The following is a 22,769-nucleotide window of genomic DNA, read 5'->3' as shown; positions in this document are numbered from 1 at the left end:
TAAAAAGAAAAAAGATATCCTGCGATGCTAGGCTTGGTGAACGGGATCAGCGGCAGACCGTTGATCAGATCAGAGGCAACAGGACTGAAATAACTATTACCCAGTTGCTTAGTTTTGAAAGTTTAAAGAGACACACATGCTGGCTGTCGTTAAGTACAAGGTCTGGTCAAAGGAAATCAGGCTACTCCATCAGCTGCAGACATTTTAGCACAAGCCTTAAATGGAACAGAGGCAATTTTGGCTTTGACTCACCTACGCAGTTATCGCAAAGGCTACAGTGAGAGGCACGAGGGGGCCGGAAAATCTTGCAGGTGAAACAATATTTAAGTTTCACAGTCTGGCCATTGATGATGACTTCTTTGGTTCTGGGAGGTGGGCGGTACCCCCCTGAACTGGTGCCGTTTGCGATATCTGGAGAAAAGAAAAGAAAAAAAAAAAAGAGCACAGGCGCTTAACACAGCAGGTGAACTCTGCAGGATCCTGCCCCCAGGCGGCCTGGAGTCTGCACTTCCAAGTGCAAGGCCCACAGGCACCTGACCCCTGACACACAAATGCGGGAGAACACAGAGCGCCGGCTGTCCCACGGCATTTACGCTCCTTTGGAGCCTGGAACTGCAATCAGGAATCCAAGCACGAGGGAGAGACCACGTGACTGAGCTCTGGCCAATGGGGTGCTGCACATGTGGCCCCGCCCAGCCGATGGGAGCCTCCCCTGAGCCACACCCACTCTTCCCCCATCCATCCCGGGTCACTTTGGAGATACAAACTTGAGGCCCTGAATGACTATGCCCCGGTGACTGCCTCACTGGGCCATACTGTTGTGCACCAAAATCCTTCCCCAGTTAGCATTGTCCTAATAAACATTGTTGCTCAGTCCCTTCCCTGGAGAAGGAAATGGCAATGCACTCCAGTATTCTTGCCTGGAGAATTCCATAGACAGAGGTGCCTGATGGGCTATAGTCCATGGGGCCACAAAGAGTTGGACACGACTTGAGTGTCCAACTGTGTTGGACACTTTCAGTCCCTAAGTCTCCGACCCTTTGTGACCCCATGGACTATAGCCCACCAGGCTCCTCTGTCCCTGAGATTCTCCAGGCAAGAATACTGGAGTGGGTTGCCATTTCCTTCTCCAATGCATGAAAGTGAAAAGTGAAAGTGAAGTTGCTCAGTCCTGTCCGATTCTTCGTGACCCCATGGACTGTAGCCTACCAGGCTCCTCCGTCCATGGGATTTTCCAGGCAAGAGTACTGGAGTGGGTTGCCATTTCCTTCTCCACCTCCATTAGCAGGCAGGTTCTTTACTACGTAGCGCCACCTGGAAAGCCCCAACTAAATCATTCAATGTACATTAAAAAAAATAATTTTTGTAGTTTATTGTCTGACCAGCATCTTTAATAATTTTAGAACTAGTTTTCAAAATGTTGAAGAAAATACTATTTTTTAAAGTTTCTTTTAATCTTATAACCTCCCCGAGTTCACATGAGAATCACTCAGGAAGCTTCTCAAACTCCCCTAGCACAGAGACCTGCCCCAGATCCAATAAATCAGAATCGCCCCTGGTGACTGTAATGTGCTGTAGGGCTGAGAGCCCCTGCTCCACAAGAAGCTAAAACACTCTTTTAATCTAGACCCCTCACAGCCATAAAGAATTGAGGGCAGCTAGCAGTGGGAACAGGAGGCCACAGGTCAGTGGAGAAGAGAGAGAATATCCGTGAGGGCTTCAGCTGAGACTCCGCGGCTGATAAACAGGTGGAGCAGAGCCTGGTGGGTAGAGGGAATCTTGGGAAACTTTACGGTGTTCTTCAAAAACAGAGATGGAAACACTAAAGGTAGCTGTTCATTTAACTCAGAAACTGTCAGACAGTGACAGCTGCAATATACTTTTGGTAAATTTCCAAAGTGACAGGAAGGAGTCCCACGATCCACTCAGCTCTCCCCCACCCTCCACCCCACAAACTCAACCTGGGCAGGAATTGCATGGAGAGCTTTCAAAACCGCTGATGCTACTGACCCACCCTCAGTTATATGTATGTTCTGATGTCCTTGGAGGGGTGCAGCCTGCCATCAGAGGTTTCAAGAGCTCCTCATGTATGGAAATTTACAGCCAAAGCTGAGAACCTCCATTGCAGGGCCTGGTCACTGCGGTCCACACAGAATTCACACTGACTGAGAGCTTGTCAGAGATGTGAGCTCTCTCTCAGTCCCGCCTATAGCTACCGAGGTCACTGTGCCCCCTCCCCACCAGGGGGGAGGGTGTCACACATCTTGAAGTTTGAGAACCTAGCTCCGGGATGCCTGTAAACACTGCCCATCCACACATCATGTGCACCTCTGAACCTCACATGCCTCTTTCTTCTGTACCCCTATACACTCATGTACGTGGTAGAGAGCTAAACTCACAGAACATAGAAACCTAGAAAAACTTTGTGGGCAGGAGGGGCCGCTTCACACAGCACAGTCAGCGCCCCAAGCATTTTCACACGGAGAACCTGGTGACCAGGAACAGCCAATGGTCTCTGCAGAGCGGCACCCTCGGTGCCTCCAGGCTGCTCTCACTCACAGAATTCACAAGTCATGATTTCAGGAGGTGCCCCATTTACCGCAATCTTCTTTTTAATTCCCTTCTCCTAACTATCCAAGACCTTATCGTGCTCTTTGCATCTTCAGTTCAGTTCAGTCGCTCAGTCGTGTCCAACTCTTTGAGACCCCATGAACCGCAGCACGCCAGGCCTCCCTGCCCATCACCAACTCCCAGAGTTTAACCCAAACTCATGTCCATTGAGTTGGTGATGCCATCCAACCATCTCATCCTCTGTTGTCCCCTTCTCCTCCCGCCTTCGATCTTTCCCAGCATCAGGGTCTTTTCCAATGAGTCACTGCTTTGCGTCAGGTGGCCAAAGTATTGGAGCTTCAGCATCAATACTTCCAATGAATACTCAGGACTGATTTCCTTTAGGACTGACTGGCTTGATCTCCTTGATCTCTTTGAATCTTAGACAATTCTTACAAAAAATTTTTTTAATTCTTATAGTGAATGGGTAAATGGCACGGAACAGGGACAGGGAGAGAGTGAGGAACAGCCCTTCTACTTTACCTCTCCACTGAGGACAGTCATTCTACTTGGAATAATGAAACAGCAGGACTGTTATAATAAACCAAGGACTCTCGGTGGCCTTGCCAGGCAGGACACCCTCTCTTGGCATGTCCCCCACCTGCCTGGCAGCCCAGGTGGCTGCCCCATGAAACAACAGAGTTCAGCAGGCACCAGAGAAGCACCAGCTTCCAAAGCATGTATAATGGGAAGAGGGTGGCATCCCAACTGATTCCGTGATGAGAAAATAAAGAGGCAACGGGGCTGTGTACTTCCTGCAGCATCAGGGTAAAAATAACTGGCTTTGAACACATCGAAGATAAGGTCAGAGCTCTTCCAGTGCAAACGGAATGCCACTGAGGTCTAAATTAATTATGACTTTAATTGTGACATATGACTAGCCTTATGTCAGCTGTGAAATCTACTGTATCTCTTTAGCTCTTGCAAACATGGAAAACTAGAAAAACTAGGAAAACCAGAGAGTCAGATAGAGGTTTAAAAGTAACAACCCAATCAATAACACTTGTGTTACTTTAACCAGAAAAGTTTAAAAACTGCTTTGCCAAGAAAAATATTTTAAGAAGCATTTATTCACACTAGAATGACTCCTAAAAAAACCCAGTTTTAAGTAGCAAGTGTGCTAAATCTCTTTAGTCGTGTCTGACTCTTTGCTAGCCCATGGACTGTAGTCCTCCAGACTTCTCTGTCCATGGGATTCTCCAGGCAAGAACACTGAAGTGGGCTGCCATTCCCTTCTCCAGGGGGTTTTCCCGACCCAGGGATGGAACTTGCGTTTCAAAAGTCTGCTGCACGGGCAGGAGGGTTCTTTACCACTGGCGCCACCTGGGAAGCTGAATAGGTTTACCGTTATAAATTATTCCCTATTTAATATATGCAAACTACTGCACCAGAGGCAATGGAGGACCCTTAAACAACAGAGATGTCGTGTGAACAGCGGTGAGCTAGGGGTCCTGCTAGACTGTTTGATGAGCCGTGAGTCCCCGGCCACCCCTGGTCTGCTGTCCTCCTAGCCTTCAGAGCATGCCTCCTACGTGCACATCTGGTGATGGAGACACCCCAGCCTCTGGTGAGGCACCAAGGTCGTCCGTGCGGGCTGGTCCTCCTCTCCCTGCCGCACAATCTCACCCGAGTCCAGGGCTGTGGCCTCCTTGGGCCCCGGAACAGGCCCTGCTGTTCAGGCTCCCAGCATCTCTTCTCTGCTCGGGCCGTCCTGGCTTCTGGATGTGCCTCGTCCTAGAAGGTCCACTTAAGCCTCTCCTGTGCAAACGCGCTGAGGGCACTTGCTTCCTAGGGCTCTCACTGCACTTGACTGCGTGTTTATCCAGCCAGCAGATCTGTGTCGTGCTCGTAGGTGCCAGCCGGGTGCTGGGAGCTGGGGATGTTGCAGGAACTTAACAGCTGGAGAGGCTCGCAGGCCCTAGGGGAGACCCTCTACCAGGGGGGTGACCATGAGGGTTTATCTCTGAGTCTTCCCTCAGACGTGGTGCCGGGAGGGGGACGAGGCCTGACTGCTTTCGTGTTCCCGCTGTCCTGCAGAGGGTCCAGCACACAGTAGGTCCCCAGGAACTGCCTGCCAAATGGAAGGCCGGTTGTCCTGGCCGGCCTGGAGGAAGGATGCAGGAAGCACGGGATCGATGTCCCAAGTCCTGCACGCCCACCAGTCAGAGTCACATAGCTTGGGGACTCGCCCTGCCCCAGAAGCGCCTCTCTCAAGCTCCTTTTGAGGCTGTTGCTCTTTACTGGTCCTCTCTCTCTTTCTAAAAACATTTGACTGCTTCAGGTCTTAACTGTGGCAGGATCTCTTTAGTTTCTCCGAGGCATGTGGGATCATAGTTACCCAGCCAGGGATTGAACCTACATTCCCTGCATTGCAAGGCAGATTCTTAACAACTGGACCAGCAGGGAAGTCCCTTTACATGTCCTCCTTACATCTTTTGCTGGTCCAGAGACCCATTTAGTCATTGCCACCTGGAAGGGGCGGGCAACATGGGTAGCTGTGTATCTCAGTTCAGTTCAGTTCAGTCTCTCGTGTCCAACTCTTTGCGACCGCATGGACTTCAGCACGCCAGGCTTCCCCATCCATCACCAACTCCTGGAGTTTCCTCAAACTCATGTCCATCGAGTCGGTGATGCCATCCAACCATCTCCTCCTCTGTCATCCCCTTCTCCTCCTGCCTTCAATCTTTCCCAGCATCAGGGTCTTTTCCAATGAGTCAGTTCTTTGCATCAAGCGGACAAAGTATTGGAGCTTCTGCTTCAGCATCAGTCCTTCCAATGAATATTCAGGACTGATTTCATTTAGGATGAACTGGTTGGATCTCCTTGCTGTCCAAGGGACTCTCAAGAGTTTTCTCCAACACCACAGTTCAAAAGCATCAGTTCTTCGGTGCTCAGCTTTCTTTACAGTCCAATTCTCATATCCCTACATGACTACTGGAAAAACCATAGCTTTGACCAGACGGAACTTTGTTGGCAAAATGATGTCTCTGCTTTTTAATATGCTGTCTAGATTGGTCATAGCTTTCCTTCCAAGGAGTAAGCATCTTTTAATTTCATGGCTGCAGTCACCATCTGCAGTGATTTTGGAGCCCCCCAAAGTAAAGTCTGTCACTATTTCCATTCTTTCCCCATCTATTTTCCAAGAAGTGATGGGACTGAATGCCATGATCTTAGTTTTCCGAATGTTGAGTTTAAGCCAACTTTTTCACTCTTCTCTTTCACTTTCATCAAGAGGCTCTTTAGTTCTTCTTCTCATTGTATTTCAGGGTACCTCCAAATTGTTGTTTCTTTCACATAATACATTCAACTGTTGCCCCAGACCAGTGGCTTCCTAGCGTGCCCAAATTAAGGGCAGATGGGATAATGGAGCCTTGAAACCCAAGGCTTCAAACACCCACCTGAGGACAAAATACATGCTCCTTCGACATTCACACTGGCCGGAGGGGCCGGTCATGACCTGCTCCTCAGCTGGAAGGATGGCAAACACCCGGGGCTGCATCTCAGGGCCCAGTGGGGGAGTTCCCGATCTAATCCTCAGTTACTCTGTGGTTTGGGTTTTGGCTTTTACTGTTGACCACAGTGGTGCCTCTGCTTCTTAGACCTGCTCTTTGTGGTTTACAATGCAGCTGTTGAAAAAGAATAGTCAAAGTCTGCAACAGCTAATGGGTAAAGAACACTAGAATTTGGGGGGAAAAAACCTCTAACAGTTCTGCAAGTTTATATGAGTCAGTATTTTTCAAGGACGTTTTTATACACTAGCATTTTGAAAAAAAAACTTAAAAGGTTGAAATGGTCTTCTGCTTCATAAAGTCCTTGCCCCCACCACCCCTCCAAATGGCTGGGAGTTGTTGGCACAGGGGCAGAAACAGTCACGGAATTTCTGTCTAGTATTAACCTCGAAGTCAGCCTACAGGCAAAGAATTAGGAGAGCTGGGGAGAGGGGATGGGAGGCCGATGTGTTCAGGGACACAAAATGGCCTGCTCACTAAGCTTATCACTCACAGAGAAATCCTGGGCTTCCAGAGGTCTTAAGTAAGTTGTTTGTTAATATATGCCTATTTCAAAGCCACTCTCCAAAAAGCAAGCCATCTTTTCTTGGGAGGAATCAGAGTGCTAACATGCTGAGAGACCCATTTGTCTGCCGTCTGATTTAATCTCGCCCCAAATTCAGGGGGAAAATGGATGAGCTTTAAAAGTTGCTGAAATCCACCATGAAAAGTAACGCAACTCCACTTTTTTTTTTTTTTTTTTTGCCCACAGTGTGCAGCATGTGGGATCTAGTTCCCTGACTAGGGATTGAACCCATGCCCCCTACAATGGAAGCATGGAATCTTAACCACTGGACCACCAGGGCAGTCCCTGAAACTCCACTTTTTAAAAATGCATATGGGAAAAAAAAATCCCAATTTGCAAAAAAATGTAGATTAAGATTCTTTTCCTTTATCAAAAAGATGCAGAACGCATCATACCCTGACGTATGGGTGTTTTACAGACCATTCACTAGCTGATACCCTGTCTGCCAGACTGGGAAGAATGAAGATAAAGCATCTCTGCATTAGGATACAGTCACAGGAACCGTATGACTTGCTTCATACGCAAGCCTCCGTGACTATACCAGTTGCATGTGCTGGAGGACAGCTGTTGGATCTAACGAACCTGCAGTTTTCATAAGGCTCATTTCACTGACGCTCTGAAGCATCTGGGACACAAACTACCCAACCTTGGAATGGTTGATCTATCACAGAATGGCTATTTTTAGAGCCATTTAAAGCAATCTCTTAGCTAACAGTTTGTAAACTTCCAAGTTTACAGAAAAATATTAACCATGACGATGTCAGACAAGTCAACCTCTTATTATTTTAAGTGCTTGGGAGAAAAGGCAGAAGAAATGCTGGTCTGTCTACAGAGTTGGTCAGGTTTCCACTCGAGAGAGTAAAAATGTGGAGTTTTTCTCACAAGTATTTTGGGTGGCAGCATCTTTGCTTCCACACATATTTAAATACAAAAGTGCATATGAGGGTTCATGGAGGGTGACAGTCCTCTTCCTCCAGTTAAAAGCTTTGCCAAGTCCAGCCCGGACGGGAGGGGGCTTGTGGGGAAAATGGATACATGAATGTATGGCTGAGTCCCTTCGCTGTTCACCTGAAGCTACCACAACATGGTTTGTTAATCGGCTATACCCCAATGCGAAATAAAAAGTTAAAAAAAAATAAAAGCTTTGTAAGTCACTTTGTCTTAAACGTTTGCCTTCAAGGACTGAAGCTGATGCCTGAGTTAAGGCTCAGGCAGACAGAGTTTCAAAGCTGAACCACATGTCAGGCAGTCAGGGGGGTGTCCTCTCCTTAGGGGGTCTCATCCCAAGGAGGAGCAGTGTCTGCAAAGCCAGACCTAGAGAACAAGGGAAGCCGACGTTGGGGGGGGGGGGTGCGGCCAGAGGCAAGGGCAGGCCCTGCGTCGCCCGAATGAGTGCTGCAAGAAATGGAAGACACGTGACATCCAAGGCCAGGTATGCTTTCCAGAGAGTTCACTCACTCTCTCAACACCCACGAGAGTTGGAGGCACCCTGGCGGGCAACACAGACCGTCAAGGAGATCTGGTCCCTGCCTTCAAAGAGTTTGCAGTCTAGTGGAGGAGACAGATATGAATTATAATCACACGACTGAATGCTCGTCATGCACAGATGAGTCAGAGTAGCAGGGAAGGCTGCCTGGTGTGGGGCCTCTTCCCGGAAGAGGTGGCATTGGAACCAGGATCTGAAGGACCACTGAGCTGGGCTTCCCTAGGCAACGTGTGTGTGTCGGGCGGTGGGGATGGGGGTGGGGCTACTTGGTTGTGTATGTATGTACGTGTGTATGAGCGTGCATGCACACTGGGAGTGGGAGCAGGGCGTTTTGGGTGAGAGAGTAAGTAACTTGTTTCTAGTCCTGAGACTGGAGGCAGGTGGTATATCTGGAATCCAAGGGAGGCCAGTGTGACCAGGATCAGAACAACCAGGGGACAGTTCCAGGGGAGGAGGTTGGGGCTAGATGGCTCAGAACGCTGTAGTCAGATTTGGGGTGTTGGCCTTCAGCCTAAATGCAAAAGGAAGCTTGACTGTTAGTTTCACGTCAGCTTGGCTAAGCTCTGTGTTCATTAAACATCAGTCTAGGTGTCACTCTGCAGGTAATTTTAGGTGAGATGAGCATTTAAATTGGTAGACTTTGAGTAAAGCGGATTGTGGGCCTCAGCCAATCAGTTGCAGGCCTTAAGAACAAAGATGGAGTTTCCCCAACACAGAAGAAATTCTCCTCGAGATGGCAATGGAAGAAACTTCCTCTGGGTTTCCAGCCTGCTGCCCAGAGTAATTTGGACTCAAGACTACAACTCTTGCCCGACTTTTCAGCTTACCCAACAAATTTCAAACTTGCCAGCCCCTACAAGTGCATGAGCCAATTCCTTAAAAATAAATCTATGGATTTATTTTTCTATAACTCCTGTTATCTATAGCTCCTGTTGGTTCTTTTTCTCCAGACAGAGAACGCTAACATAGTAGCCAAGGAGAGTTCTATGCTGTGTAGGAATTAAAAATATCACACTGACTGCAATTTCAAAGATGGATTGGGTGGGGGGAGGGAGAAGCAAGATGGATTTAGGACCAGTTAGAAGGGATTTGAAATATAAGCTAGAGATGAAAACGTTCTGCAACATGGTGGTGCTGTGACGATGGAGAGAAATAAATGGATTAAAGAAATATTGAAATGGTAACATCAGTTATCTCCTTGCAAGGAGATCAAAGCAGTCAATCCTGGAGGAAATCAGTCCTGAATATTCATTGGAAGGACCGATGCTGAAGCTGAAACTCCAATACTTTGGCCACCTGATGCAAAGAACTGACTCATTAGAAAAGACCGTGATGCTTGGAAAGATGGAAGACAGGAGAAGAAGGGGACAACAGAGGATGAGATGGTTGGATGGCATCACCGACTCAATGGACATGAGTTTGAGTGAGCTCCAGGAGTTGGTGATGGACCGAGAAGCCTGGTGTGCTGCAGTCCATGGGGTCACAGAGTCGGACATGACTGAGTGACTGAACTGAACTGAACATCAGTTATTAACGGATGTGGTAAACAAGTGACCAGGATGAGCTTCAGGATTTGCAGGAAGGTCCAGTGAGGATGGGGGATCACCTCCTGGTATTAAGCAGGAGGAATCACCATACGGGCAGGTGTGTGTACAGACCGGGACCTCAGAGGAAGGGCCAAGGCTGGAGATAAATGTCCAACAGTGACACGGGGGAGGAAGGTAACGTCAGAAGGTGTGGGAAGGTGAGAGGGCCAAGGGCTGAGCCTTGAGGTGCTCATGCCTATGTTTGAAAGCAAGGAGTGCCCAGCGGGTGGAAGGAGAGCACAGTGTGGCTGCATCCCTTAGTGTGTGCCATCCGCTCTCAGGAAAACCCAAATCCTGGGTTCCCTTTGGGAGACTGAGCATCAGCACAGCAAAGACGCTGGAAAGGAAGCGCAGGCTTTCCCCAGCGTGCTTAGCTCTCCTGCCATCCGAGGACACCCTTGTTCTGCAGTGTGGGGCAGGGAGCCGATGTGCCGTTTGGCACACCAGCAGAGGAAATGAGATGCAAGAGACGGGAGCTGGTGGGGACCTTAGGGAAAAGAGGGTGAGGCTGTGAGAGACGAGTGGATGCCAAGGTGGAGCGGGAAGCAACTGCACCCCCTTGGGGCTGGACTGAGAGCCTTGGAAACAAACCAGATTGCTGGCTGGTGAGAGGGGATTAACCATCATGCCCATGTGCACGGAGATGGCAAGAGCCTGGGGCTGGCCACCATAAGAGACCACAGACTTGCCCTCAAATGGAGAAGAGTCATCTAAAGATGCAGAGAGGAATTCCCAAGCAGGGATGAAGGTACCTACGACAAATTCCTGGGGATGGGGAGCTGCAAGGGGACCCGGCATCTTCCATAAGAGACTGGCCTGCCTGCTGGAGGTGCGGGTGATGGTGGTGCTGGGTACCAACTTTATTCCACTGAGGCTCAACCCTGTTCTGGTGGTCCTGCTTTCAGGAGCACAGCAGGGCCAGCACAGCTGGCTGCGGGGACCATGGCTGCCTAGGAAGTCCTCAGTGATCAGAACTGAACAGGGCAGGAGCCACGCTCTCTGGCTCTGAGTGGGAGGGACGTCAAGCCCCTCACCTGCATAAATTGAGAAGTCAGAAGTGGTGGGAATGCTTACATTGTGAGCTCTGACAGGCAAAGAAGGGAGAAATGATGAGTGTAAAGGGCAAACCCACATTTCATAAAGAGGCTTGGGCTTGACCTTGCCTCCCCTGCATGCGGTTTTGAGTTGCAAAATTACACTTAGAAACCACACAGGAGTGGGGCTTCTTCTAGACTGGGTCATCAGAAGGCTTGTAGGCTGGATCTCCTTTCGAGGAGAACTTTGTCAAGAAAAGAACATTTGTCAGATGAGAACCTTAACAGGCATTTCTTAGGCCCATGAGAACTTGACTACTTAGGACTTTAACAAGACACTGAGAAAAACACAATAGAAGTATTTGTAGAGAGTTGGGCAAAGCAAACTTTTTCTGTCTACTTCATAGGAGACAGAAAGGGTAGCCTCAAAGAATGAGCTTCAGGTGCTACTCAGTGCTGGTTTCATTTATTCACCCATTTGAATATGTATTAGGTACTTCAGTTCAGTTCAGTTCAGTTGTTCAGTCGTGTCCGACTCTTTGAGACCCCATGAACCGCAGCACGCCAGGCCTCCCTGTCCATCACCAACTCCTGGAGTCCACCCAAACCCATGTCCATCGAGTTGGTGATGCCATCAACCATCTCATCCTCCATCGTCCCCTTCTCCTCCTGCCCTCAATCTTTCCCAGCATCAGAGTCTTTTCAAATGAGTCAGCTCTTCACATCAGGTGGCCAAAGTACTGAAGTTTCAGCTTCAAAATCAGTCCTACAAATGAACACTCAGGACTGATCTCCTTTAGGATGGACTGGTTGGATCTCCTTGTAGTCCAAGGGACTCTCAAGAGTCTTCTCCAATACCACAGTTCAAAAGCATCAATTCTTCAGTGCCCAGCTTTCTTTAGAGTCCAACTCTCACATCCATACATGACCACTGGAAAAACCATCGCCTTGACTAGACGGACCTTTGTTGGCAAAGTAATGTCTCTGCTTTTTAACATGCTGTCTAGGTTGGTCATAACTTTCCTTCCAAGGAGTAAGCGTCTTTTAATTTCATGGCTGCAATCACCATCTGCAGTGATTTTGGAGCCCAGAAAAATAAAGTCAGCCACTGTTTCCCCATCTATTTGCCATGAAGTGATGGGCCCATATGCCATGATCTTCATTTTCTGAAGTTGAGCTTTAAGCCAACTTTTTCACTCTCCTCTTCACTTTCATCAAGAGTCTCTTTAGTTCCTCTTCACTTTCTGCCATAAGGGTGGTGTCATCTGCATATCTGAGGTTATTGATATTTCTCCCAGCAATCTTGAGTCCAGCTTGTGCTTCCTCCAGCCCAGTGTTTCTCATGATGTACTCTGCATATAAGTTAAATAAGCAGGGTGACAATATACAGCCTTGACGTACTCCTTTTCCTATTTGATCCCTGGTCAGGGAAATAGATTCCCCATGCTGCAATTAAGATCCAGCATGCCACAGCGAGGATCCAAGATCCTGTGTACTGCAACTAAGACCCAGGACAGCCAAATAAATAAATATTTTTTAAAAATCAACCAAACAAAAAACAAATAACTTTTAATAATAGATCTTAAACTTGGCTGATGATCAAGATCGCCTGGAGCAGTGATTCTCAACCTACTTGTCTTGTGTTGCGGTTCCAAGAAGCACAGATAGAAAAATACCATGAGAGATAATAGCTGTGGTCTGGAGTGGAAGCCAAGTTCAGGTAAGGAAGGCCCATTAAATTAAACTTCATTAAAGGGGAGGCTTGGTCCCGTGTGTGTGCTCTCATACAGTTCAGGAGACGACTATGACGATGAACTTTGTGACTGTGAGCGGCAAACATCAGCCTTCATTCTATTGCAAAAATAATTCCACGAGTATAAATCCAATATTCTTTAAGATAGTTCTGAAAGCATACATTCCTGAAAATAGGAACATTGAATGGCACTGACGAAGAGAGTCTTTTTTTTTTTTAATTGATCCAATGGAGAAAATAGGCCTTAGTTGAAACTATGACAATTTGGGTGCCTGTAGTTCAGGGCATTGTATTTCATGAAAAGACCCTGAACTGTCAAATGCTACTATGTTGATAATTATCATAATTTCTTTTGGGGAGGGTCTGTCCAAATCCTATAGGGCAAAATTATCTCTACCTAATCTATCTATCTATCTATGTGTAACACACACACACATACATACACATCACTAATTATCGAAATTAAAGGAAGGAGAAAAAGAAAGTGTTTAGTAGCTATGATCTTTTTAAACTGAGTTAATTCAAAACATGATCAAAGCAAAATGAAAATTAATGACTATCTTTTTTTTTTTGCCATACTGTTTCTTTCCCCACATGGATGGCAAAGACTTACCCTTAAACAAACACAAAATAAAGATGGCTTTGTGCTTGCAAAGTTTTAATTTCCCTCAAATTTGGTCAAAGTTCTCTGAACACACACAGAAAACTGCTGTGCTGCATAAATGAAAATCAATTCCTCTATTGAAGGCCAGAGCGAGAAATATTTGTGTGTGTTTTTACTCCATGGGGCACAGTTTCTGCATTGTCAGAAGCTACTAAATATTGTACAATGATAGAGATCAATTCGGGTTGTCAGTGTTTGCAATATTATAAGACAAGCAGATGAGAACAAAGGTAAAAACAGGGCACTAGAAATCATGCGAGGGCAGGGCAGTGCGTCACCACTATCACCAGGAAAATCTGATCAGCTTTTATTGAAATTTGAATGGCATTAATACGAGGGCAGTAGCAAGGATGCAAGAACCAGCTTCTATCTCATTCTGTACAATAATAAGATTTTATCTTTAGCACTGAGGAAAAGAAAATTAAGGGTGGAAGTACAGAACTAGTGGATACTATTTATAAATATACTGTACTTTAATAAAAAATGCTCATCCACTATGATCATATACTCTTTTCTTTTTAGTCAACACAGGATGGTTAAAATGAATAAGAATCTTGAGTAAGCTGACTATTATAAACCTATCTATCTATCAACACATTTCAGAAGGTTTAGAATATATCATATTAGCAACAACCATTTGGAAACTATAAGGGGGATAGAATCCTATTTACAACAGAAAAAACAGTCACAAAATTCTAGGAATAAACCTAACCCCCCCAAAATAGTAGGGAGATCTCATGAAGAGAACTATAAAACACATATAGAGACTTGGAAGGATATTTTTAAAAACATGGAGAGACATTCTCTGCCTAGCCTACTTCATGTATCTATTACACTGCCAAGCAAAGTCTCAATATAATCTGGGGAAATTTTGACAACCTGGAAAAAAATGATTCTAAGTTCCATCTGGAAGAATACACAGGTGACAATATTTGCAAAAATAAAATAATGAGGGGAAATAATTGTCCTGGGCGGGGGCGGGGCAGGGGGAGAATGAAAACATTGAAACAAAATAGAGCATTCCCAAATAGATGCAAATTCTATGAGATTTTGTGTCTGATATAGAATTTCAAATCAGTACGGTAGGCATGGATTATCCAATAAATGGAATCAGGATAAACCATCTTTTAGGGGGAAAAAAATCTAAAGTTGGAGCCATACCTCGAATCTTATACCAAGGATTTAAATGTAAAAAAATAAAAAGATACAAGAACTAGAAAAATATACATAAACTTAAGATTTGGGGGTTGGGGAAACCCTTTCTAAATATATGACAAGGTAGCATACATAAGGAAAAGATGTCTTGATTAAAGTTTTAAAATCTGTATGTCAAAAAACTCCATAAAATGCAAATTATAAATTACAAATATATTTGTTTTCATATGTAACAAAGGGGTATCTTTAAAGAGCTCTTGCAAATGATTAGGAAAAAGGCAAATATTCCAATTTTAAAAAATGGGCAAAAAGAATGAACAGGCAACACACACACACACACACAAAAGGAAAAGGGGCAGTAAACACATTTAAGAAGTTCGTGGTTTGCTCCTCCCAGTTTCAAACAAATGGTTTGTTTCTCCCAGTTTCAAAGAAATGAAGTCAAAGTTTAGTTTCATTCATTTTAATTTGTCTGCACTGGGGTCTTACTGATCTTCTCTGCCTTGTGTGGGCTCTTTAGTTGAAGCATGAGAGATTTAGCTCCCTGACCAGGAACTGAACCTGGGCCCCTGAACTAGGGGTACAGAGTCTTAACCACCAAACAACCAGACAAGTACCCAGAAATTAGTTTTAAATGATAACATTTAGCATCAGTGAGAGAAAGGAGAACAGACATCTCATTACTTTTTGTGTGAATATAAATTAATATTACCTCCTGCGGAATAAGTTGGCTACATATCGCATAACCTTAACAATGTAATATATTCTTTGGCCCAGCACACTTAGGCCTTTTGACCTAAGGGAAACTTTCAGCAATACTGACTGCATCACTGCTTTTGATTATTAAAAACTGAGAACAACATCAATGTCAATAGAGGACATTGGTTAAAAGAGTTATGACATAGGATCATACAGTGGACTACTATACACCCATTATATATGGAGGCGAATGGTTCATAGCACATTAAGAGAGAGAAAAAGATCCGTTTCAAAATAGTAATGCACAATGTGAGCCCATGTTTGTGTAAAAATACATTACTCAGAGAAGCAAAACTAGGATACATCAGATCTTAACCATGGATATACCTGATTCGTAGGATGAATGAAATACATTTAAATCTATGTAAGTTAAAATCTATTTTTCCTTTTATGCTTATCAAGGTTTCCACAATCAACATATATTATTACTTTGTGAAGAAAAATAATTTTACTTTTAAAACAGTTTGGAAAGAGGCATAGAATATTTGTGAAGGGGTTGAGAAGACTTTGGCTCCCTATGTGTCATAAATGAGATGTCAATGGATGTATACTGCTTTGAAAAACAGTTTTGAATTCACAAATTTATTCAGTAATTTTAAAAAGATGTCCTCTCTACATCTTCTAAAGATGGGTTGTGAGATATTTTTTAGATTTTTTCCCTCATTCCTGAAACTCTGCAGAAGGAGGTTATTTGACTCGTCGGGGGCCATGTGTAGCTCATAGAATTTTAATTCTCCTTCTGATCTTCTGGCAGTCACAGATTACGACATGGGGCCAAGTCACAAAATTAGCTCACTTACTTAACATAGATTACCTCAGCATAGTATTTCTCTCATGCTACTGGGCAGAGCATGCTTTCAGCTGCCAAAATAACTGTTCAGATTTGTGCCATGAGGAAGCAAGAGGAAAAGTGCTTTTTCCTGGGAGTCGAGACACCAAGTTACATCTTCCACGCCCTGCCATCTCTGAGTGACTTAACTCTCCTAGGTTACTCCAGTCTGTATAACAGGGGACTGGAGAGATGACCAGTGAGTTTCCTAACTGTTCTGAGGCATAGGGCTCATGTTCTCCAACTTTCTGATTCCACTTTGCTTTGTGCTTTTCCATATGCATGTGACTAAGTTTGAATAATGCTAAATAACTTGCCTATGTTCTCCGTGAACTCATTCTTGTATTCCTGCTTTAGTCCCACAAGCAGATGGTAAATGGGTTGAAGACACACCATAGGTAAGCACTTAATAAATGCTTGTTCATCTGGATCACTATTAAACCAATAACCTCAAATCACCACCTTTCCACTTACCGCGATTAAAATAAAATTATTCAAATCCTCTTACTCTGGGTTGTGTCCCTGAGGAAGTGATGTGATTCCTTTACTAAAAATAGCAGCACCAAGAGCTCGCCCACCGATCTCTAGCATCTCACCCTCACCATGAGGGGCCCACAGCAGTTCTCAGAGGCCCAAACCTGTGAGTTCTCCAGGGCCAGGTCTGAAAAATGATCAAGGCTGTGGAAAATCAGGCAAGAAGAGCTGCATCTACCTTTGCCCCTAAGATTAGCAGTAGTGACTTTGTCTGCCCTTACTGGTGCTCAACGTGACTTCAATAAAGAACTATGCGTGTGTGCGTGCTAAGTCACTTTAGTCGTGTCCGACTCTCTGTGACCCTATGGACTATGTAGCCCACCAGGTTTCTCTGTCCGTGGGATTATCCAGGCAAGAATACTGGAGTGAGTTTCCATGCCCTCCTCCAGGGGGATCTTCCCGACCCAGGGATTGAACCTGTGTCTCCTGCACGGCAGGCAGTTTCTTTACCGCTGAGCCACTCCGGGGAAGCCAACAAAGGACTATAAGCACCGGGAAATAAAAATGTGTGAGTGGAACAGAATTCAGGCAATTTATTTATGAGTAAGAATCTTGCAGTCAATGGCAGCATAGTCTGGATTTTGACAAAAAGAAAACCAACAATGTCATTTTTCTTTGTTTTCTTTCCGAAGCGCACAACGTGACTTGCAGTCAAAGTCAAGGCTCACTGAACATCTTTTGGACAAGAAGGGAATTCAGCATCCAATTCTAAAGACTAGCATGTACTAGTCAGTCAATAATAAAATATATATTATTTTAAAAATACACATGCACCCTATGAAAGTTTCTAGAGGCCAACAATTTTCCAGCCATATAGACATATCAATGCCTCTGAACGTGATGATGGTTTTTTCCCTCCCTCTGGCACATCACTTGACTCGCTCAGGTCCCCAGCTTGGCTGGCATGAAGAGTGAGTTAGAGTCTGACACATAATGCCTTTTGCCTCTGATTATCCAAGGGAAGCCCCGCCCCCCCCCCATTTCCCAATAGTAAGCAGACGCCAGCTGAGACCACTGCCAAACAACAGTTTCAACTCTCAAGAATGTGATGCTTGATATATTTTTTAAATTATCTGGTCAGCAGGGTAGGAATTTCTTAATTCTTTTGTCAACTGGAAAGAAATAGGACAGAGAAATTCTTCGAGGTTCAGCCTAATTTCATTTCTGCGGGGGCCCTGATGGTCCCAGAGGGAAGCATGACCTGGTCTGTTCTGCGCCCTCGAGCTGGCCTGGACACTAAGGCCTCCTCCCCGGGACAGAGCTGCTCAGAAGGGCCCCTCAGGGTGACTGCACACCTGGAGCCCATTAACTGACCAGAGTATCTTGTGTTTCAATTTTAATCAGGCTTCTAGAAAAGTCCCAGAATTGCAGTGCAGCCCCACAAACTGGAAGAGCCCAGAAGTTTGGCTTTCAGAGGCCCTCAGCTGCTTGTCTTTGAAACAGAAGGGGTGGACAACCCCCATCCCCCATTTGCTGCCCATACCAGTTCCTGCATAGCTGGACCACAGGAGCACCAGGCTGAGTCTCTGGCTCCCCCAGCACTCAGTCCTGGACAGGCCAGCCAGGCGGCCCCTGCCCGCTTCCATCTTTTTTGCATCCAATAAAAAGAAATGGCCAAATTCGTTCTGGACACCCAGGTGACGCTAGTAGTAAAGAACCCACCTGCTAATGTAGGAGACAAGAGATGCAGGTTTGATCCCTGGATAGGGAAGATCCCCTGGAGGAGGGCGTGGCAACCCACTCCAGTATTCTTGCCTAGAGCATCCCAGGGACAGAGGAGCCTGGAGGGCTACAGCCCATAGGGTCACAAAGAGTCAGACCTGACTGAAGTGACTCAGCACGCACACACGAAGAGTGTTAATAAATGGAGCTGCCTGGCCTGTACAGTTCCTCGCAGGGTGTCTACTAGGCATCTCTCAAGAACCAGGAACTGGAAATAAGGCAAGAGCACATGTTTCTCCCTTTATGCAAAGAAATTCCGCTGGGGGTGGGGGATGGCGAGGATACTTCCTCTCCCATCCACGTGGTCAGAGCCGGGCAATGGAAGAGCCCACCACTCGTGGGTGCGCTCACCCAGACCTGCCCTGGCTCCTCTTCCAGCGCGGAGCTGGGGGAAGAGGCAGGTTCCTTCCCAGCCCAGCTGAGCCTGGGTAAGGTCTTTCCAAAAAGTACTCCCGGATGCTGCCACGTCGTTCTCTGCGGGTCAGGCGTTCCTCTGTCCAGGCCTTGGGTCAACTCTCTCCTTCCCTTCCAGATTCCAGACTTATATCTGGGCAAGCACTCTATCCTACTCTCCTAGAAATCCCAGGGGGTGCTCCAGTGCCTGGTATCTGGGAGACACTCTGTGGGTCCTGAGATGACAGATGTTCATGTGTGAGTGGTCCAGGCATTAGCCAGCCTGCCTCTCTCTCTTTCACCTCCTGGGCAGCCACCTGCCAGGAACCCAGAAGTTTCTGAGGGGTCCTGGTCTCTTCCCTGACTTGAGAGGTGTGGAGTGTAGGGGGAGGTAGGAGGTGGTGAGGGGACGATGGGTGGGGTCCTCACTCAGTGGCTTCCTGGCTTGTGTGTCCTCCATCCTGAGATCAGCATCACGTCCCCCAGTGCTGTCTAAGCCTCACACGTGGGAGATGCTCCATACGCACTGCTGATACTTAAAGGTAGTGACACTGGATACCCGAGTGGCACTAGCTGTAAATAACCCGCCTGCCAGTGCAGGAGACGTTAAGAGATGTAGATTCGATCCCTGGGTCAGAAAGATTCCCCTGGAGGAGGGCACGGCAACCCACTCCAGTATTCTTGCCTGGAGAACCCCATGGACAGAGGAGCCTGGAGGGCTACAGTCCATACAGTCACAAAGAATTGGACATGACTGAAGTGACTTGGCACGAAAGCACACAAAGGCAGTGGGCCTCAAGCATTACTTTGTAAAAGGCTAGCCTGGAGGGTGTGCTAGAAGCAGACCCCCAGGCCATAATCTCCTAGATGCTCTGATCTGCAGGTTCAGGAGGAGGCCTAGGAATCTGCTTTCTAATGAGCAGTTTAGGTGAGACACCCAGGGGGTTCTGCAGACTCAGGGTGACAGACAGCAGTTCAGACTCCCCTCTCCCGCTGTGTGTGATATGTCAAGGTCAGGCAAGCAGTCTAGTAAATATTGGTTGCAATGACACCAGCTAGAGTTTATGTAATGACATTTACTTTTTTTTTCCTGATTATGAAAGTAGTATATGCTCATCATAGAGAATTTGGAATATCAGAAATACATGAAGAAAAAAATGAAAACTTACTTTAAGATAATTTTGGGGAATTTGGGATTCCTGGGCTGTCCACTGATTAGGACTCTGTGCTATCATTGCCAAGGGAATGGGTTCAATCCCTGGTCAGGGAACTAACATCCCACAAGTTGCTCGATGTGGCCAAGAAAAACAGAGACTTCCGTGGTGGTCCATGATTAAGACTCGGCTCCCAATGCAGGGGGCCTGGGTTCAATCCCTGGTCGGAGAACAAAGATCCTGCATGCCACACAGAAAGGCCAAAAATAAAAAATAGAAAAATAAAATAGTCTAATCCAAGGTAAAGATAAATATCTTTTTTAAAAAAATTATGGTCAATCCAACTGCAAAAACTCCTGTTTATATTTCTTACCAGTAATTTTGCTATGCTTCTGTACATATTAACATTCCACAGGACACACAGTTTTATATTCTGTGTACCTTAATTTCACATTGTGTTAGGATCTTTTCCATAGTCATTATATATTTTTGAAATTAGTGTTTTAATGGCTTCCTTCATAGCAGTCATCACAGAAGCATACAATAATTCATTTATCCATTTTTTTACTGGTGTACGTTTAAGCTCCAAATGCTTTTTGTGTTTTGTCGCTTAGTCATGTCCGACTCTTTGTGACCCCATGGACTGTAGCCCGACAGGCTCCTCTGTCCTTGGGATTTTCCAGGCCAGAATACTGGAGTGGGTTGCCATTTCCTTCTCCAGGGGATCTTCCCAGCCCAGGGATGGAACCCAAGTTTCCTGCATTAGCAGGTGAATTCCTTACCACTGAGCCACCAGGGAAGCCTAATTCTTTACACTGTCATAAATAACTCTACAGTGAGTGTCCTCATATTTATTTTTCATGTAAGGTTTAAATTTTGCTCCCTTAAGTTCCATGAAGTGGGCTCTATTTTAATTTCCTTTCAGATTGTATTCCTTCTATCATCTTGTTATTTTGGTTCTCACATTCATCTCTAAAACCTTTAACAATGAGGAGAGACACCTCCTAAAGCTCCTATGAATTCCAGGCCTTTAAAAACTTTTTTTCCAGACTCCTTTCTGGGTAAAACTTGTATAACTGGTAGCCTGCAAAATAGTACTCATGTGAGGAGGACCTGGGGCTTGAAATGAGGGAACACAGAACAGTGAAATTAGTGATCTGAATATTACTTTGAGAATTGAGAGGGGCTTCCCAGGTGGTGCTAGTTGTAAAGAATCCCCTTGCCAAGGCAGGAGACACAGGAAACATGGGTTCGATCCCTGGGTGGGGAAGATCCCCTGGAGGAGGACAGGCAACCCATGCCAGTATTCCTGCCTGGAAAATTTCATGGACAGAGAAGCCTCGTGGTCTACAGTCCATGGGGTCGTAAAGAGTTGGACAGGACTGAGCGACTGAGCACACACATATTGAGAAATGAGAAGCACACGTGGAAGACGACAGCACTTTTCTTCCAAGAGCAGAGAGCATCTGAGGGGGGAGGCGGCCAGCTAACCACTCTGCACCGAAGCCATGGGCACCGCGGTTTCAGGCGGTGGCCAGGCAGCCAGGAGCCGGGGCTGAACCCTGCTTGTCACTTCTGACGGCCAAGTGTGTACCGTGAATCACCTCCGAGATCTGCTTCTGTGATCACCATCAGCCTCTCTGCATCCGTAATTGCCCAACTGTGCAAATACGTATTCAAATATTGATGAGAGAAAACCAACAGCCGTTTATCAGCCCGGAAGAGCAGTTGTTCACGGCTTTTATCTCAGGAGGGCTTTATGGGAAGCCCCAGGAAGCGCTCACCCGTCACACTGTGTTTTGAGTGGCAGTGACTCTGAAGTATGATTCCAATCAGAAGGGCTTCCTCTGCGTTCTTGCTGAGAGCTGGAGGGGAACCCGGGCTCCAGAGGACGGGGGCTGGGCTGCCCTCTCCCTCTCCGCAGGTCACATTTCCAGATGTTTTCTCTTCCAGCCAGCTCTTCCTCCCTCCCCTCTGTGCCAGGAAAAAAAAACGAGCCTCCCGCGGGGAAGAGAAATCCCCATTCCACATGCTTTGCACTCTGTTATATTGTTTTATACCCCCAAAGTTCTCTTGGTGATTTTTGCGAAATGTCAAACCAGTAATTATTATTTTAGTATTGACTCCCCTAGAACCCCCCTGTGCACCGTTGAGCGGAAAAATGGAATCACAAGGACCTGAAAGGAGGATCTCAGCCAGGAGAGATGAAACCAGGGACACAATTCTGTCTTCTGTTGCTTTGGGCTGAAAGCAATCTTTCTTTATTAATGGGCTGTTGCCTTTCTTATACTAGGAATTCCTCCTTCTCACAAGCTTGCGTTCCATTTTGGCACCGAAGTTACTAGTTTTGTTTTTCTCTGGAGTTGGTAATGGCCTGGATGGGCCGCCCCAGTCACTAAACGGCCCATCTGGGGTGCTCTGGTGGGGGGATGGCTCTGACACCGTCTCACTCTGGCGATGCAAACTAGATGAGGTGGGAAATGAACCACAAACCTGCACTCCTGTACATAGGCGTCAGTCAAATGGGAGCCAGGGTGACGCTGATGCCATCAAGCTCAGAGTTGATCACCAGCCTGTTTCTGGACAGGCAGCGTGCAGCTGGGGAGTGTGGGCCTCGCTCTCCAGCGCACTGGCCTCTGCCATTGTGGCTGTTGGGCACTAAAAGTGTGGCTCATGTCACTGAGATGTGTAAAACACACCCTCGATTTGGAAGATTTAGGATAAAAGTAAAATGTCTCAATGCTCTCTAAATGTTGATTCCCGCTTCATATGATAATACGGTGAAGAATTGACTGAAATAGAATATATTGCTAAAATTAATCTCATCTGTTTCTTTTTACCACTTTATAAAGTGGCCACCAGAGAATTTAAAATGATACGTGTGGGCTTGCATTTGCAGCTCACAGTATAGTTCCATTGGACAGTGCTGGTTTAGAGGCAGTTTAAACATTCATTCCATTCTGAAGGAGATCAACCCTGGGATTTCTTTGGAAGGAATGATGCTAAAGCTGAAACT

The 22,769-nt window shown here is 46.1% G+C and overlaps 1 protein-coding gene across 8 annotated transcripts in view; it reads right to left on the bottom strand.

Moving 5' to 3' along the window:
* Window positions 1-22,769, bottom strand: part of ZDHHC14 (zinc finger DHHC-type palmitoyltransferase 14) — a 289,043-nt gene that overhangs the window by 75,457 nt on the left and 190,817 nt on the right. For 7 of the 8 annotated variants that reach the window (XM_027972616.2, XM_027972618.2, XM_027972619.2 and 4 more), the window contains exon 3: window positions 253-411. The exons of the other annotated variant lie outside the window; for it this stretch is intronic. In XM_027972616.2, the coding sequence (XP_027828417.1) occupies window positions 253-411 (159 nt within the window). The remainder of the gene's footprint in view (window positions 1-252; window positions 412-22,769) is intronic. 8 annotated transcript variants of the gene reach the window in all.

The sequence above is a fragment of the Ovis aries genome, chromosome 8, assembly GCF_016772045.2.
Source record: "Ovis aries strain OAR_USU_Benz2616 breed Rambouillet chromosome 8, ARS-UI_Ramb_v3.0, whole genome shotgun sequence".
In the NCBI taxonomy this organism is placed as follows: Eukaryota; Metazoa; Chordata; class Mammalia; order Artiodactyla; family Bovidae; genus Ovis; species Ovis aries.
Note: the sequence above shows the minus strand (reverse complement) of the source record. Positions and strands in the feature narration are given on the sequence as shown.